General features: G+C 44.8%; 1 protein-coding gene across 1 annotated transcript in view; it reads right to left on the bottom strand.

The window, feature by feature from the left end:
• Positions 1 to 18,346, bottom strand: part of Tmem132d (transmembrane protein 132D) — a 630,452-nt gene that overhangs the window by 326,141 nt on the left and 285,965 nt on the right. The window contains exon 3 of the mRNA XM_057766158.1: positions 9,900 to 10,046. Coding sequence (XP_057622141.1) covers positions 9,900 to 10,046 — 147 coding nt within the window. The remainder of the gene's footprint in view (positions 1 to 9,899; positions 10,047 to 18,346) is intronic.

Below are 18,346 nucleotides of genomic sequence, written 5' to 3'. Positions count from 1 at the left end.
ATCATATAATTATGGTTGATGTTAGGTTATCATTTATGCTCTAGGTTATCATGTTATAGCTCTAGGGGAAAAATGACATTTTCTGCCTAGGGCTCCCTGGAGATGCTGCGAACCCAAAAATGGTAGCTTCTGCCTGAACAAAATAACTCACCACCGTTACCTACCGAAAAATGATAGTAAATAATTTAACTCTAAATATAGTTCCCTGCCTGGAAATGGGAGATATTAAACACCAAATATATGGATGTAATAAAAGGGCAATGCATGGGTAAATTAAGGCAAGGCATGCATTCCTTCACGAGATGCAGAATGGGACTGAGTGAATATCAGGGATTGGTAACTGCAGCACCCCGAGGCATAACTTTATAGAGCGCTGGGCTTACAACTCCCCTTCATTGTGGAAGCATGTACATGAGTTCCTGATGGTTCCTCGCCTAGTCTCTTTCTCGGAGACCAATGCATAAATGCTTGTATCTGCAGGGCCAAAAGAAAGGGCTGTGGTAACCAAATCTGAGACCCTGTCTCTTACTGCACGCCAAATATCCCCCACCTGAAGGTGCATCTACTGAACCCGGGTCTTTCTGGGAGTGGTGTGACCTCATCCCATCCCTTCTCACAGACATGGTATCTCTCGCCCTCAAATGGCATCTGTGTAGGGAGCTCTGCTCACAGGTGATAGTATGTGATGAGGTAAGGGCTAGGGAAACTTCTCACTCAGGAAAGTGCTTGTCCCCAGGACATGAGAACCTGAGGTTGATGCCTAGAACTTATGCAGTTCTAGTTTGAGGTGCATGCCGGCAGCTAGAGACAACAGTCTCCCTGGGACTCACTGGCTAGCCAACCCAGCCTACTGGGTGAGCCAAGTTCCCATGAGAGACTGTATCTCAAAAAATAAGGCAGATGGAGATGGAGAAGTGGCTCAGAGAGTATTTGCTGTTCTTGCAGAGGACAGGAATCGATTCCTAGCACTACCTGGTAGCTCATAACTGTCTATAACTCCAGTTTCAGGGGATCCTGCATCCTATTCTGGCCTTTGAAGACACTGAACACACATATACATACGTGAAGGAAACACCCACAGGTGTAACTTAAAAATAAGGCAATGGGCCCCCGAGGAATGATACCTAAGGTTAGCTACTGGCCCTTACCCACACACATGTGTACATGCACCTGACATACATGAACAGGCACATACTTGCTGGTCTATACACAGAAGCAAAGAGGTGATGTTTTAGATGACTGTGCTGGCTAGTTTTATATTAAGTTGAGTCAGACGTTCAATTGAGAAAATGTCTCCATCCGATTGGCCTGTTGATAAGTCTTTGGGGGCATTTTCATGGTTGACGAGTGATGTGGGGTAGCCCAGCCGGGCTGGTGGTCCTAGGTGCTATAAGAAAGCAAGTTGAGCAATCCATGAGAAAAAATCCAGTGTGCAACACTGGTCCATGGTCTCTAAATCAGCTCATGCTTCTGGTTCCTGCCTTGACTTCCCTGGTTAAACTATGTACTGAAATAAGCCTCTTCTCCCCAGGTTGCTTTTGGACCTGATGTTGTGTGTGTGTGTATGCATATCTATCTATCTATCTATCTATCTATCTATCTATCTATCTATCTATCTATCTATCTATCTGTATGTATATATATTAATATAAAACAAACTAAGATAATGCCATTATTCAAGATTTCTCCACCTTAAAATCATACATTCAGGGATTTCCTGGTGTTGATGAACAGGATGGGACCACCTCTCACCACTGACAACAGACACATTTCTTAACTCAACTACTTTTTGATGAACGTGTCACTAATCTTTAGCTTTAACTTTCTGCTATTTTCAAAGGACACTCTTGTGACCATGGCCCCCATTATCCCACCTACATCTGCAACCGAAATGGTCCAGTGCTACCACTGCAGGCTGTGTGACTTTGAGTCACAGGCTTCTACAACAGCATCCCCGCGCATACATCTCCAGCAATGTATGAGATATCACCCTCACCCTCATCCCATGAAAACTCATTTATTGTTTCCATATATGCTCTGGCGATACACACAGGGCTCATGCCATTCAGGAGCATGGGAAACGACTGCGATGTGCTAGGTCCCTAAAGCAGGATTTACTACAAATACATTTGGCTGGGAAAGCTCCTGGTGGGCTCTGAGTCAAAATAGGTAGAGATGGCACCGTGCATCCTCAACACAGATTTTGTACATGATTGAAGGGCTTCCGTGTTCATGCTGGAGAATTTCAATTCAGAGTAAAGAGAAACGATCTAGCTTAAAGAACCTGAGTATAAGGTCCGCACTCTCCTTTAAGGCATGCTCACGTGACAATATGGGAACTAATCTCTATATTACTATATTATATTACCTTACTCCAATACTTCATATGTCCCTCGCCCTCTCTTTCTCTCCCATCAAGTCCAATTTGTGCTGCTCATATACTCCTGGGTGTGGGATTATCTATTAGAGCATGGTCAACCTATGAGGACTCAAGCCCTTAAAAAGTAAACTGACTCTCCCTGCACCCCATCAGCCATCAAGAGCAAATAGCTCCTCAGCTGGGGATGGGGGAGTCATGATCCCCTTCCCACAACACGCAGGAATGTTGACTGGCTCAATTGTGTGAAGACAGCCACAGCCACTGCGAGTTCATGAGATTAGCTTTGGTTACATCTAAAGGTGAGTTTCTCTCTGGTCCTCCCTCACTTTTGGCTCTTAGATCATCTTCCTCCTCTTCCATGAAGGTCCTGAGCTTTGGGGGGAAGAGTGTGGTACCAGTTGTGGGTGAGCATTCCACGGACACATATTCTCTGCACTTTGACCAGTTGCCAGTTTCTCCATTAAGCACCTTCCTCTGCACAAACAAACGTCTCTGGTGGGGACAGAGAGCATCACTGATCTACAGGTAGAAGATATGAACTTAGAGGGAAGTTTGGTACTAGGTACATTGAATGGAATAAATGTAGCACCTTCATCGCTGGGGCCTTGAGCTCCACAAATGCCAGCATTCCAAAATTCACATTCAAAGAATTTTTTATTGTATTCACAGAGCCCCGGGTCATCTCTAATACCCAACTGTAGAATATTCTTCTCCTAGGCATCTTTTATAAGTCACTCAACTCATGTAGCAGTGTTTCCAAGACCTGACTGACAGTATCACATCCTGACCCTGGCTTTTCTCTACTGAATAACTACTCTACCTTCTGGATACAGTACATTCTATTTATCTCACCTTTGGGTTTTCGGTGACTGTGTGACTTCTAGCTTTTGGTTAGGACAGTGCCTGGCTCTACAAACATAAACACACACACATTTCTTGTGGGTGCTGGTTTTCTGCTCTGGGCATCAGTTTAATAGAGGAGTGTTGACCCTAATTGTCACTCTGTATCCACCACATCATAATATGGTTGTCATTCTTCTTTTCTTTTTTTATACCAATGTGTGATTGGTTCTCAGCACTTTTGCTTTCTTATTTTTAAGATTTCTCATCCCAGCCGGGCGGTGGTGGCGCACACCTTTAATCCCAGCACTCGGGAGGCAGAGGCAGGCGGATCTCTGTGAGTTCGAGACCAGCCTGGTCTACAAGAGCTAGTTCCAGGACTGGCTCCAAAACCACAGAGAAACCCTGTCTTGAAAAAGCAAAAAAAAAAAAAAGATTTCTCATCCCAGTCTTAAAGTTCTTATCTCCTGGTACTCTTTATTCCCCTGCAATGGGTTTGCTTCCTGAACAAGTGACTCTAGTAAGTGGTGATTTATCTTTTAACGCCCTCCTGACCCCCAGAAGTTTCTTCTTCCTACAGGCTTGACTTGTCTTTGTGACATGGTGCTCAGATTCAATCTGAGCACCCTGACAGGCTCTGAGCTGTTTCATGTGAGAAAATCTTATTTGTTGGGGGTCTGTCCTTATTTCTTTCTGACCATTATAACTCTATTTGCATGTGTACATGTCCCTGAGACATTTCATGCTCTCACCTATACAAACATTCTGTTCCTTTTTTTTTAAAGTTACAACTGAAATTGGCTAAACTCTTGTCTTCTCCAGTCTGTACCTTCAAAGCATTCCCTGAGTTTCAAGTTCCGTGCTGATGCTGATGTAGGTTTCCATGGGAATGTGACAAGGGATGGTGAAGAGAGACAAGCATGGTCCCCTCATCTAGTCATTCCCTGGAATCCCCACTATGTTACTTCTTTGTAAATTACTGAGATGTGTGCTGGTCTCCATGCCGCCCATGTTGCTCTTGTTCGCAGTGTCAGGCGGAACACTGATTCTGAACTGGCACATGGTCCAAAATAACTAGTGCCTGACTTTTCTCAGCTGCCTGGCATAGCCATGTCATTCTGTTCTGACAAGGGATGGAGGTTAGCAGACGTTTCCAGAAAGGTCACTTAAAGAAAAAAAAAGGTTGTGACAGCTAAGAAGATCCTTTCCTGTCACTTTTATTTGACCTGCTATGCTGACATAATGTTTGTCACTCCTGCAGCTATCTTAATCCATGAGAATATAAGCCATGAGCCAATAGGGTGTGGAGCAGAGAAGGTACCTGGGAATCCAACAGGACCAGGAACTGCAGCGTCTGTCCTGGCTGGCCTTCTTCATTGCTTCTGTCACGTGACTAAGAAATGAATGTCTATCTTAGTCAAGCCATTTATTGCCAACTTGATATAAACATAGAGTCACCCAGGGTAGAGGGACCCTCAAGTGAAGAATTATATTAATCATATTGGCTGGTGGGCATGCTTGGGAGGGATTATATCAATTGATGGTGGATGTAGGTACCATTGTGGGTGACACCATTCCCTAGGCAAGTGGATTCTGAGCTGTATGTGATAGCTAGCCGCACATGAGCCAGAGATAAGCCAGCTAGCATCCTCCTCCATGGTTTGGTTTCTGTTTCAGGTTCCTGATTGAGGTCCTGCCCTGGCTTCCCTCAATGATGGACCGTGACCTGAGAAGTGTAAGTCAAATGAATCTTTTCTTCTCCAAGTTGCTTTTGGTCATAGCGTTTATCACAAAAAATGAGAACATTAATCTTAAGAAATACAGTTGGATATGTTTCTGTCAGGCATGACTTTAGTGTAGCTTCATGAATTCAAATACGGCCATCTATAGCTAAAAACAAATTAAATATCAATTACCTCTTTTTGCAGCTCATTCTATTACTTAAAATGTATCTGTTTTAAAATGAAACACATTACCTACAGTAAGTGGAAAATCAGTATTGCATGGACTATATAGAGGATCATTATGAGAAAGACTAATTTCTTGTGATGCATGCCTGCCAGTCTACAAGATGTCAAGAAACCAAGGCTTTAAAGACACACAGTCTCCTTAGACAAAAAAAGCTAACTGAGCATGAGCCAGAGAGAGAGCCAATATACAGCATTTCTCAGTCTCTCTCTCTCTCTCTCTCTCTCTCTCTCTCTCTCTCTCTCTCTCTCTATCTCTCTCTCCCTCTCTCTCCTCCTCCCTCCTCCCTCCTTCTCTCTCTCCCTCTCTCTCTTCCTCCCTCTCTCTCTCCTCCCTCCCTCCCTCCCTCCCTCCCTCCCTCCCTCCCTCTCTCTCCCTCCCCCTCTCTCTCTCTCAGAAGTAAATACGGTAAATACCTCTCCAGGCTGCAGCCATGCTAGGAAACTCAGATGTATGCAGGTGGGTATCTGTTCAAGTTTATTCAAACTTAACTCTGTGTGCCAAGAACATCATTTGCAGATTCGCCATCGGAGCCTCTGGGAAACCCCCATCCACGAGAGAATTTTACACATCAGGCTTTGTACATATTTACCTAAGTCAGGGCCATGGACAGGGAGACTCTGAAATTGCAGAATGGGATCTGGGGGCAGAGAGCAATTACCTATTCTGCTGTGGCTTTAGGATCCGTGCAGGCAAATCAAAGCAGATCTGATCGCCGAGATAACAGCATTGAGATGAGACTCTCAGCAAACAAACTTCTTCAAACAAGGAAGATGAACTTGAGGGCGATAAGAGATCCTCACTAACTCCCGCTGAGCTCATCGCTGATACGAAAGTGGCTCCTTACCCATGAAATTGCACCTGTCACAGCGACTTCACTTCATTAAGGCAGCTTCCTGATCCGAGCAAGATTATCGGCAACACAGAATCTATGACTCTCAAGCTAATGAAGACTGCCTCTCCTGAGTTTCCAACAGCTGAGCTCCGAGTTCTGAGATAGCCGAGCATTGGCCAGAGAGAAGGAAGGATTTATAAAGCAAAACAGCCCCTCAAGCCAAACCCACCAACATTATCTAAGCGTCAACTCAATGAAACATTTTCCAATTATCCTCAAGAAAAAAAAAGACCTCGCCTAGCTTCAACGCCACCTGAAATAATGGCCCAAGGTTCCCTTGATTCCATTCTATGAAGACAGAAGTATAAAATGAAAGGGGATAACTATTGAAGATGTTAATAAATACGTGGTACCCAATAAAAATATCTATTTTCATCTTGTATATTTTGCTAAGTTGAAAACAGACACAGGATGGTAGTGGGGGAACCTCGGATCAAATGACTCACTGTAGAAATTTATTTATATTCAGCCTTTTCCAGCTCCCAAACTCTGTCTGCAGGAATCCTAGGTATCAATCTTCCCTGGAGTTTTTCTGGGACAGCATCTATTCAGATAAATATCCTTCTATGGTTTCCTTGAGTGGACTTCTTTTAACTCATAAACGAGCGATCACTCCATAAGTATGCATTTAGACTTGTATCCTAATGCATATGTTAACAGAGACAGTCTCGTTCCGGACTTTCTTAGAATTTATCGAGCAATTAAAGGCATCCTCCTGCATACCAAGCACTGCTCAGATGCTAGGGACATAGCTGCAAGCAAAACATGATTCTGACAGCAAAGGAGCTTCTGATCTAGACTTCTTCATGAAGTTCAGTCAGCAGACCTGTCATATCAGGACCCCACACTATGTGTGTATGTGTGTGTGTGTTGTCATCCTATAAAAGGTATACATTATCAAATTGCACAAGCACAACACTAGCATGTGATATATACATGCTTAATATACTGTGTCCTCACACTTACATAAGGTGCTTCATACACAGGCTCATGCATGTCTGCATTTCCATTATCTGTCCCCTAAATATGAACCAAGCATTGAACAAGAAAGGCTCTCTAAATGGGTGGCATTATGACACTATATTCTTCAGAAGGAAACACTTGGGTAATATGTCCAGAGTCTTGTTTCTTAAAGGAGACATTGACAGAGGCACAGGACCACAGCTGACTGTTCCACACTTAGAGATGGCTTGGAGATGCAATGTACTAGAAGACCTGGGCTGTCAGAGTCAGAACCACGGGAATTGTATGATGAGGTGAGGGGCCACCCTCAGAGTGTTCTACTCTTCACTTCTGTGCCCAGTTGTAATGAGAAAATACAAAGCATAAAGATGATAAAATGATAACTTACGGTGGTCCAAATCCCATTGTATTCATGGGCAACATTACTGCAATTATCAATGAGTTATGGTAGATGGTAAACAATAGCAAGAGGGAAAATGAAAGTACATTAGCTAGGACCTTTAATCCTCTCCTCTTGTGGTAGAGGATTAAAAACATTTATTTAGCAAAATATCTAGCCATCAATTCCATCCATCATCCATTGTCCATCCACGATTTCACTCATTTATCCATTCATCTATCTGTCTATCTATCTATCTATCTATCTATCTATCTATCTATCTATCTATTTATCTATCTGTCATCTATTCATCCATCTATCCGTCCTTCACCCTTCCATCCATAATCTATTCATCTAAATATGTATCATTTACTTTTCTTCTGGTTGTGGCCAAATACCTCATAAGGAGCAGCTTTGCCTGCTGTGGAATAATCCTTCTGTACACTGTGAACACAATTACTCTTATTGGTTAATAAAGAAGCTGATCAGCCTATAGCAAGGCAGGATAAAGTTAGGCACGACAATCAAACTGAGGATACTGGAATGAAGAAGAAAGGAGTCAGAGGACTGGGCAGCCAGATGCAGAGGAAACAGTAGATGAATGTGTTATGCTAAGTACCACCATGTGGCAGAGCATAAATAAGACATATGGATTAATTTAAGTGTAAGAGTTAGCTAGTAACAAGCCTGAGCTAGCAACCAAGCATTTACAATATAAGCGTCTGTGTGGTAATTTGGAAGCAGCTCCCAGGACGGGAAAACTCTGCCTACATTAAGGAACGAAGGATTTCTTTTGACTCATAACTTATATAGGGAAATGGTCCATCAGAGTAGAAAAGGCAAGAGTGTGAGGTGGACTGGGCATGGTGGTGAATACCTTTAATCTCAGAATTTGGGAGGCAGAGGGAGGCAGATCTCTCAGTCTGAGGCCAGTCTGGTCTACAGAGTGAGTTCCAGGACAGCCAGCCAGCACTACACAAAGAAACCCTGTCTTGAGAAAAATAAACAAACAAGAGTGTGAGGCAGGTGGTCACATTGCCTCTGCAATCAGGAAGTGGAGAACAGACAGGAAACAGAGCCTCAAGGCCCACCCCTAGCAATCTACTTCCTTGAGAAGTTCCCACCACCCCACAAACAGACCAGGAGCTGTGACTCATTGTTCAAACAAATGAGCGAGCCTATAAGGGACAGTTCACATTCAAACCACAATACCATCTATCCATTCATCCATCCACCAATCCCAGCTTCCACACCCACCAATCCCTCTGCTCACTACTCTCCATTTTTACAGATGTCCTCATGATGTCGGCTGGCTACGTGACACAAAGTCACTTTACATGAGGATGGTGCTCCCTTTGCAAACTGGATTTCTCTCATGGGCACACTGGGCCAAGATCATATGTAAGACCAACAAGAACCTTTGTGTGATCCATTCCTATTACAGGGCAGAGCTTAAACACCAACTTCCTCTTTTCTTCTCAATTTTTTTCCAGCCATAAAAAGGAAGAACACAGACAAGAGCTGCTATAGGTGACCCAGATTCCCCCAATTAACATCAGGTAGTGGAGCACAGGGAGAGACTCAAGACAAAATATCCCTGACTTGGTTTCAAGTGTTTTTGATAATGAACGGGTAGAAGTCACCTCCATATCATGGGAAATAAATGTATTTTCCAAATACTAAGCTTTGACATTTTAAACTGTGCTCCAGGAACAATGTAATACCTGCCTAGATTCATCCTTTGAATTTTTTTTTTGGCTCAGTTTTTCAGTAATACGAAGATCCAGAAGAAACCTAAAAGTGACAAAGAAAATGCATGTGACTAGACTAGGAATTCTCCGAAGCCACAAATGAGGTTCCGGGAGAGAGGAATAAATCAAGAAGTCCTAAGTCGCCAAGCCGTTCTTCGCCCAGCTGTGAATTGCCGGTTTCTAATTTGGTGGCTATCAGAGGCAGATCCGGGTTTTAATTTCTCCCTAGAGTGATTCACGATTGCCTGTAATTCCACAGCAGGTGGCTCACTGTTCCATCAGAAAGTGCCTGTGCACAAATACAATCATATGCATTACGTTGACATCGGCCCCAGAAAGGTGGCTGCATATACCCTGCCTGCAAAAGAGTGAATGCTCCCGTGTTTAACACACGTGGAAATACTCACGTGGTAAGAGACAACCTCACAATCCTGACACCTCTGACAGGAACTGAAAGAAGTGTCAACTTCAATTACTGTTAGATGCCACTGCATGGAGAGGCCCTGGCACATGGTAAAGTTTCTATGGCCCTATGTGGGTCCACTATGAACAGGACCCCCACGGCCCCCATCTGGAAGACTCCACCTATTTCACCTGGAGACAGTAATGACAGATTGCACACACCACATACAAATCGCAATGGAGTCAGCTAGCCAACTTCAGAGCAATAGGAAGCCACCATGGCAGAGACTCTGAACATAGCGCAGACCTGGTGGGACTCACCTTTTCTCTGCGCCAGCAGATTTCTTCTGACAGATGAGGACAGCTGGTGCGTACTTCCCAGTATACTCCGAGCTCTGCTTGACATCCCAGATGGCAGGGCTGCTGGCTCTCACCCTAATGATGCTCACTCCTTTCTTAACCTTGGCCCTGTTGGAGACAGGAAGTACATGTTTGAGACAGCCCTGAGACACCCTAGGTCCAGGTCAGCAGTGGTACCAGGGACGTGGTGAGCATTTGCACATTGGAGCTTTGCAGGAATGAACTCATGGGGAATTAGGTTTAAACACAAATTTGTAGCCATCTTCCTATCTATCTGTCCTAGTCCCCCTCCCCCACCCCAGCCTCCAGTCATCCCTACGTTTACAGAAGGAGCTAGGAAAGTATGCTGGCCTTCAGCAAACATCTGTTACATATGGCAATGGAATGTCTCTATTAATTAAAAGACAACACACAAAACAACAGCACTAAAACCTACCTGGAATCGTTTATGGTGAGAAAACCAAATGAGAAACGGAAGCAAGCCAAATATAGAAAGATAACATTCATAGGGGAGCACCTGCAGGGGGAGGGTCCTGAGCAGCAGACCATATGAACAGCAAGCACTACACCTGATTTTCCCAACAGTGTCTGAGTTCCACAGAGAAGCACGGAGGCTCAGACAGGTGAGGGGATGTTCATGGGCCCCTGCACATAGAGGTTCTGGGCTGAGCAAGGCTAGCCAACCTCTGTTTCTGTTCCTTCCTGACAGTCTTATCATCTTTGTTGCCATAGCCACAGCCTCCATCATCATCATCAGAGCTGCAAACACCATCTTCATCATCACCACTATGCCCTCCATCACCACCATCACCATGACTCCATCACCACCATCACCACTATGACTCCATCACCACCATCACCTCGACCTCCATCAATATCACCACCACAATCCCGGACATCATCATCATCATCATCATCTTTTCTTCTTCCTCATCACCACCATCCCATCATTATGATTATCATGACAAACCTCCCTCCATCATCATGACCGTATGCTTCATCATTATCATCACTACATGCCCAATCTTTATCATCACCACCACAACCTCTCTCTTCATCACCATTACCACAATCCCCATCTTCTTCATCATCACCACCACGAACCCCTCAACGTCAACAACATTACAATATCTCCATGACCAACACACCTCCTACCTTCATCATCATCATCATCATCACTACATCCATCTTTACCATCATCACCACAACTGCCATGTTTCATCATCACCGCCACGTTCCTCATAATCCTCTGTACTCTGGATCACTTACCACCAACTGGATGCTATTCTAAATGTTATAGTTCTATAACATTTCATCCTCAAATACCCTACTATGTCAGTTACCATAGGAAATCTTATCTCTTTCATGGCTCCAGAGTAGAGGAACAGGCTTTGAGCTGCAGGAAGTACAACACTCTTGGCTCTCCCTGTATCACTGCGAACTCCTGCTATTAGAGCTGATAAAAGTGAATATATTCATTTTCTCTGCTGCTCACACAGAGTTGGTTGGCTTGCGCTGTGCTACCCAATATCTACTCGTGATTTAGCCAAGGACACATCCAACAAGGCAGTTCATCTTCCATCTGAGACCCCATTTATCATCTTCCCTCTTTCCTTCCTCCATCATAGAAGGGGCCACACGGTCCCACAGGCTTTTCTGCAAAGTACAAACACCCCTGCCCTTGCGCTGAAGCTGGATAACAGTGGTCCTCTTTGCATGCAGGCCCTTGTTTCTAAGAAATTTCAAAAGAAAAAAGCCTACATGTGACGAGAAAAGGCAAAAGGACAACACAGTAATTTTCACAGTTTGATTTACAAACTGCTTTGTAGATTTGAAGAAAGTGTGTTTCCTACTGTGTCTTCCCTTTCCGAATCCTTGGGGAGAATGAAAAGGGCTTAGAAGCTGAAGCACCAAGGGAGGCTTGGACACTTCTAGTCTCCTGGGGAGACTGGTCGCAGTCTGTCACATGCTCTGCCTTACACCCACGTGATCAGAAGAGGAGCCCCCCGGTTCCTGTCTGAACCTCTGAAGTCCTCAAGGAATGGGGCATAGAAGACAGAGACATGCGTTTGCTTAAGTATTTCTACTTCTATTGGAGACAATTTTATACACACTCTGCAGCAGAGGGCCTGAAGTCGCCATGCTCCTGGAAGGCCATCAGAAAGATTTCACTGGCACTGGGAATAGGATCCCGGGAAAGTTCCACCATTCCTCAGCTGAGAACAGTGGGACTCCTGGGTTGACACTACAGACAGCATGATTCACATGCAGCACCTTGGTGTAGAAGGGCCAGGAATATTGGCAACCTGCTGGACAGAGGGCACCATGGGACTCGTCCGCAGCAGAATCCTGCACTTCTGGGCTGAGGTACACTCCTCTCAGTGTTCAGCGCCGCATACAACATTGCACAACCGTTTGTTTGGGGGAGCTAGAGTCGTGCTGTGTGGCTTCACAGGGCGAGGACTCTGGGAAGTTGTACCTGGCTTCCTCTGGATATGACCCATGTCCTTTTCCCCTCTGGTTACTACACTTTGTGTGCTTTTTGAGACATAAAGCTGAGCAGCACACATGACTACAGGGTAAGCCCTCTGAATCTGCCTAATGACTTGTTGGACCGGTAGGGGGTCTTCGGGACAGGGCATTCCCTACTGAAAGACTATATTTCCCAGATCCCCGTATGGTCTATGGGAATCATTTTCTTCCCTATTAAGGCTACAGCCAGATGCTTCCTGTGGAAAATTTTTCTCATCCATCCATGTAGGTGAGATCTGAGATGTCCCCTTATTATTATTATTTTTTTTTTTAGTCAATAAACATACTTTTGCCTAGAGGTTAGATTTGAATGCCCCCATTTGGCCCTTTCCAGCTCCTTTAATCCTAATAATATAATAGGGATAACCCCAATACTCACAGTCTACAACAGGAGAAATTGACGACTTGTGGTCAGCTCTGGGAGGTAACACTAGGAGTTTTAGAAACAGATTGTCATGGATAGCATTGCGTCCATGGGGGATACGAATGTGCTTTGTGGGAGTTTTGTTTCTTCTGGAGTCGGGATGGGACCCAGGGCCTTATGCACGCTTGGCAAGCACTCTATCACCAGGTGCCATCCCCAGCCCGTGTTTTGCATGTCAAATGACTATACTAGCAGGTGTTTTGGATGCATCCATTCATAAAGGTGAGGTTTTATGTACAAGTCTGTGTACTCAGGATACTCTCTGACTAAATAAGTTTTGACTTCTGCTTTGTGCAAACTCGACTAAATTACAGGCATTTGGGCATGCTGGTGAAGGGGCTGAGGAGATGGCTCAATGCAGAACATACTTGCTAGGCAAGCATGAGTTTGTTTGATCCATAGCGTTTACATAGAAGCTCGACACAGAGGAAAGCACTTGCAATCCCAGTGTTGGGGAAGCGGAGATGGGAAGATCACTGGGGCTTGCTTGTCAGCCAGTCTGGCCAAATCAGTGAGCCCTGGGTATTGAGAGATCCTATTTCAAAAGCAAGGTAAAATAATTGAAAATCCCCGAGATCAGTGTGAGGTCTCCAGATGTATCTGTGTAGTGTTGCACACACAGAGATCTACTGGTGTAAAATTTCATTCGCCGTGGACAGCTATTCTTTCGAGATATGTTAGTATGGACTATAGAGGCTGCCCCAATTACTGTGCACTGGAATTTTATTGAATCAAATTTGCTTTAAATAAACAGGTCATCAGCCTCTCTTTGGCAATCTTTTTATTATGTGGAAGGTATTGGTACCTAGGCCTTTGCTAACATATGACTCATATTTTGCTTAGATTTTATTCCTAAGTAGGCCATTTAGAATTTGGATGATGTTTCTCAGTGAGTGGTCTTTTGAATACACAGGGTTATTTATTTAATCCATGAATGATCTCGAGTTTTCTATAGCTACAGTGGTTTTGAAGAAGAAATTTTTTCTAAGGTTTATAGCAGAACACTGGATTTGCCTCTCTCACAAACAGAAGGACTTTGCTGAGAAATCACACACACGCACACTTGAACACGCACGCACGCGTGTGCACACACACACAGCCCATGACTCTGACACAGAGTGGGAAAGAGATGTTTGTTTGCATGGTGGAGGTCTGCGCTGTGTGTGAGAATCACGTGCAGATATATGCAAGGTTGGACATTTGTTCCTTGGAGATAGGTCCGTAGTATTTGTAGAACATGGCGCACCTGCGTTAATCATTCTGAAACATTCCTTCCAGAGTTACAAGTGGCGGCGTGTGGAAGCTCATAGCAGGCAGTTCTTAGAACCCGTGGAGATTGGCATTACTGGGTCTGAACCAAATGCTAGTTCCTTCTTTGTTTATGACAAGCGGGTTCGTTATAGTCATTAATGGGAGTTTATAACCCACTTGTGGTTCCATAAATACAGGTTACCCTGACAGCCTCATTACCAGCGATAAACACAGCACTTGATTTCTGAAGACACTTTACCGTAGATTTACATCTAATAACACATCCACCACAGTTGAGAGCGGAAAAGCCATAATTTTCCCCAGAGTATGCCCATGCCAGCGAGGGCTGATACAGACGAACTTGCTTGGGCTTAGAGGATGGCGTGCTTTTAAAACATAATAGAATAAGCTGTAAAGTCTAGACATGTGCATATGTATGATGTATGTATTATGTATTTAGCATATGCACATGTATACCCACACTGCCTCAAACACAGGACTCAGGAACTTAACTGATATAGCCAGGACTAGCTGGCAGCCTGGACACCAAACCGAGGGGCATAGTGGTTATGTTTTACCTCCATTTGCCCCTCCACATCCCAGCCTCTGTCCTCTGTCAATGTTGGGTTGGGCATGATCCTAGACCATGCATTCAGGATATCTGTCCCCCACCTTATAAAAAAGGTTGACAGTTGACCCAAGTCAACCTACTCAAAAGCCCTCTTCTAGGAATTTACCAAGCACTGGGCCCTGATAACCCCCCTATTTCTCTCCCTCCTTGCCACCTTGCTTCTTTCTCTCTATGACATTAACATATGCAAATGAGACTTTCATTATCATATGCAAATTATCATTTAGCCTCAACATCTGCAAGTGATCCATTCCATTGAGGTCAAGACATGCAAACAGTCCTCTAGTAGTAACATATGCAAAGTGTTCCCTAATATTAACATATGCAGGGTGTCCCTTGACATACCATATGCAACAAGCCTCAGGCATTAACATATTTAAATGAGCCCTGAATTAATATGTGCAAATTATCTTCCAGCATTTGCATGTACAAATGGCCCCTGTCATTCGCATAGACAAATTCACCTGAGATTAACTTATGCAAATATCTCTAAATCTAGCTCTCCCAGGCTGTCCTTTAGGCTATGAAATAGCCACCACTCTCTCACCAGAGACTCTCTCACTCTGGACAAGAGGTGATTAGTTCATCTGCTATAAGGCTGACTGAGGTGCTGTCATCTACCCCTAAAATAGGCTTGCTTTGAAAGAAGACATTGCATTTCTCTACCATAGCTGAGAAATTCACAGCTGGCCTTCTTGGTGGTAGGTGCCTCTGATCCACTCCGATATTCAAGGATCAAAGCAGATCCTGGTCCTGCCGTTTCCAGCCCATGGTTTGCAGCGCCTCTGTCAGGAGCACCCCAGCCATTGGGGAAAAGGCAAGTGGCAAAGAACAGGACAGGGCAGATGGGCAGCGCAAACTCAGGTGCACTCACAGTCTCCTGAAAGCATCTACCATCTTGGCCACATGCGGTTACAGGTGCAAAGGCATCTGGGAAGCCAGTTCCCACCTGGCTATTGAACCTGCCTGCAGTGTTGCCCACGGGGAACTAGGATTTCCACCTCAGTTAAATGTGTCCTGCGTCCTAGAGACCACACGCAGATCTAAATCCCCCCTACACCATTGCACGCAGAGTCACTACTGCAGAGAAGGCCCACCAGTGGGCACTCAATGCTGGCACATTTATGAATGGTTTGACATGTGGATTATTAAAAGTGCCTGTGTAGGCGATGAAAGAAGACAGAGACAGAGACCAACATTGGAGCACTGGACTGAAGTCTCACGATCCAAAGGAGGAGCAGAAGGAGAGAGAGAACAAGCAAGGAACTCAGGACCGCGAGGGGTGCACCCACACACTGAGGCAATGGGGATGTTCTATCAGGAACTCATCAAGGCCAGCTGGCCGGGGTCTGAAAAAGCGTGGGACAAAACCGGACTCGCTGAACATAGCGGACAATGAGGACTACTGAGAACTGAAGAACAATGGCAATGGGTTTTTGATCCTATTGCACATAATGGCTTTGTGGGAGCCTAGGTAGTTTGGATGCTCACCTTAATAGACCTGGATGGAGGTGGGTGGTCCTTGGACCTCCCACAGGGCAGGGAAACCTGATTGCTCTTTGGGCTGAGGAGGGAGGAAGACTTGATTGGGGGGGGAATGGGAGGTGGTGGCGGGAAAAAGGCAGAAATCTTTAATAATTAAAAAATAAAAAAAAGAAAACATAAAAAAATAAATAAATAAAAGTGCCTGTGTATACAGCTGGGCAGTGGTGCTGCACGCCTTTAATCCCAGCACTCGAGAGACAGAGGCAGGTGGATCTCTGTGAGTTTGAGGCCAGTCTGGTCTACAAGAGCTAGTTCCAGGACAGGAATCAAAGCTACACAGAGAAACCCTGTCTCAATGATAAAAAACAACCAAAAAAAAGCGCCTGCGTGCTCAATACAAGAGGTACAAAAGGAGAAATTTGAGTATTTGTGTTCCTTGGGAGATTTATTTAAAATTTGCGAGTGCATACATGTGTGATTGAGGAGGAAAGGAGGAGAAGAAATGAAGAAATGGAAGGAGAAAATTGAGACAAAGAGGCCTGGGTTGGGGTGAGACTCTGGCGCAAGTTTAGTGCACACAGAGTTCAGAGCATTGAGAGGAACCCTTGGGTGGCTTACAAGTACAGTACGTGTTTCCAGAGGAATGTTCTGGAACTAGCAACTAATACTTTGCCAAGCAGGGATGAACACCCTAACATTGTCTGCAATCCTCAACCTGCTCTAGGATTCCCTGGAATCTGACAATGGAGGAAGGAATGGGCCTCTAGGCTGCCTCCTGTTCAAGAGGGGCTTGCCAGAAGCAACCTTTCCAGAGATCCAAGGGATAAAAATCTTTCCAGTGCCTCATCTCCCAGGGCACCGAGTTCTGCTAACCACCAGCACCCAGCACCCACAGCTGCACGAGGCTCTCCTGTCTGCAGAACAGCACGGACACTGCTTATAGTTGGACAACAAACACAGGGATGGATGCTGTACAGCCTCCTGATCAATGTGGGAGCACACACTCCTCAGTTCAAAGACCAGTAGATACCCTGCTGAATTTTTGGAAATGCTTCCTGTCCCTTGTTTTCTCTCATTAATAGTGGCCAAGAATAAAATAGGTTCCATTTTCTGAGGGGTGGTAGCCAGGTACCCCGTTGGTAATCAGTCTACTTCTCATTGCTGAGTGATCTGACTACATAATTGCTGAGTGATCTAACTGCATCGCTTTCCCTCGAGTCCACATGTTATATAATGTTCAGTCGTAGCTCAGTCTTGACACTGGTCAACAGGCATGAGCCTTTCCAGGTACCACTATCCATCCTGTGAGAGTCATGCCCCATGTTCCCATGTTCCCTTGGAGTGGCATAGAGCCAGACCTTAGACAACAGGGATAAAGTCTTTACTGCACCTCTTCCATCCTGACTTGGAGATTGTGGTGGCTTGAATGAGAAATCTCCCCAACAGTCTCAGGTAAGTTACACTGTTTGAGGTTAGCAGAACCATTTAGAAGGCAAAGCCTTGTTGGAGGAAGTATTTCACTGGCGGTAGGTTTTGAGAACATATGACCTTCCCGTTTGATCTCTGCTTTCTCTGTGATTGAAATTCTGATCTGTCAGCTTCCCGCTCCTGGCTGCCATGCCATCCTCACCATCACGAAGATTCCCCCCAACTGGAACCATAGCCAGTATAAAGTCTTTCTTCCATAAGTTGCTTTTAGTCACGGTGACTTATTACAGAAACACAAACCTAACTAATACAAGGGCTATGCCAATTTATGCACGCAGCTAAGACAGACACAGACGGGAGAGGGAGACCAGAGTGATCAACACTAGCATGTTCTCCAGCAGGAGACATATTTGAATGTGCCGTGTTGACGTCGGCATATGTGTTTATGAAGCTGGCACTTGCACTATTGAAATACTGTGTGCTACACACACCACATCACAGGCAAAAATCAAAAGTGTTCAGATGAAAAATAAATATGTTGAGAAGTAATGGCTATTCTTTCGTTCCTAAGAGTCCTCTGGCACATCCCCAGGATGCACATGCAGTAGAGGAATGTTCTGTTACCATACGGCACATTGGTACATGCTGAGATGGAGA

Source organism: Chionomys nivalis, chromosome 3, assembly GCF_950005125.1.
Source record: "Chionomys nivalis chromosome 3, mChiNiv1.1, whole genome shotgun sequence".
Lineage (NCBI taxonomy): Eukaryota > Metazoa > Chordata > Mammalia > Rodentia > Cricetidae > Chionomys > Chionomys nivalis.
Note: the sequence above shows the minus strand (reverse complement) of the source record. Positions and strands in the feature narration are given on the sequence as shown.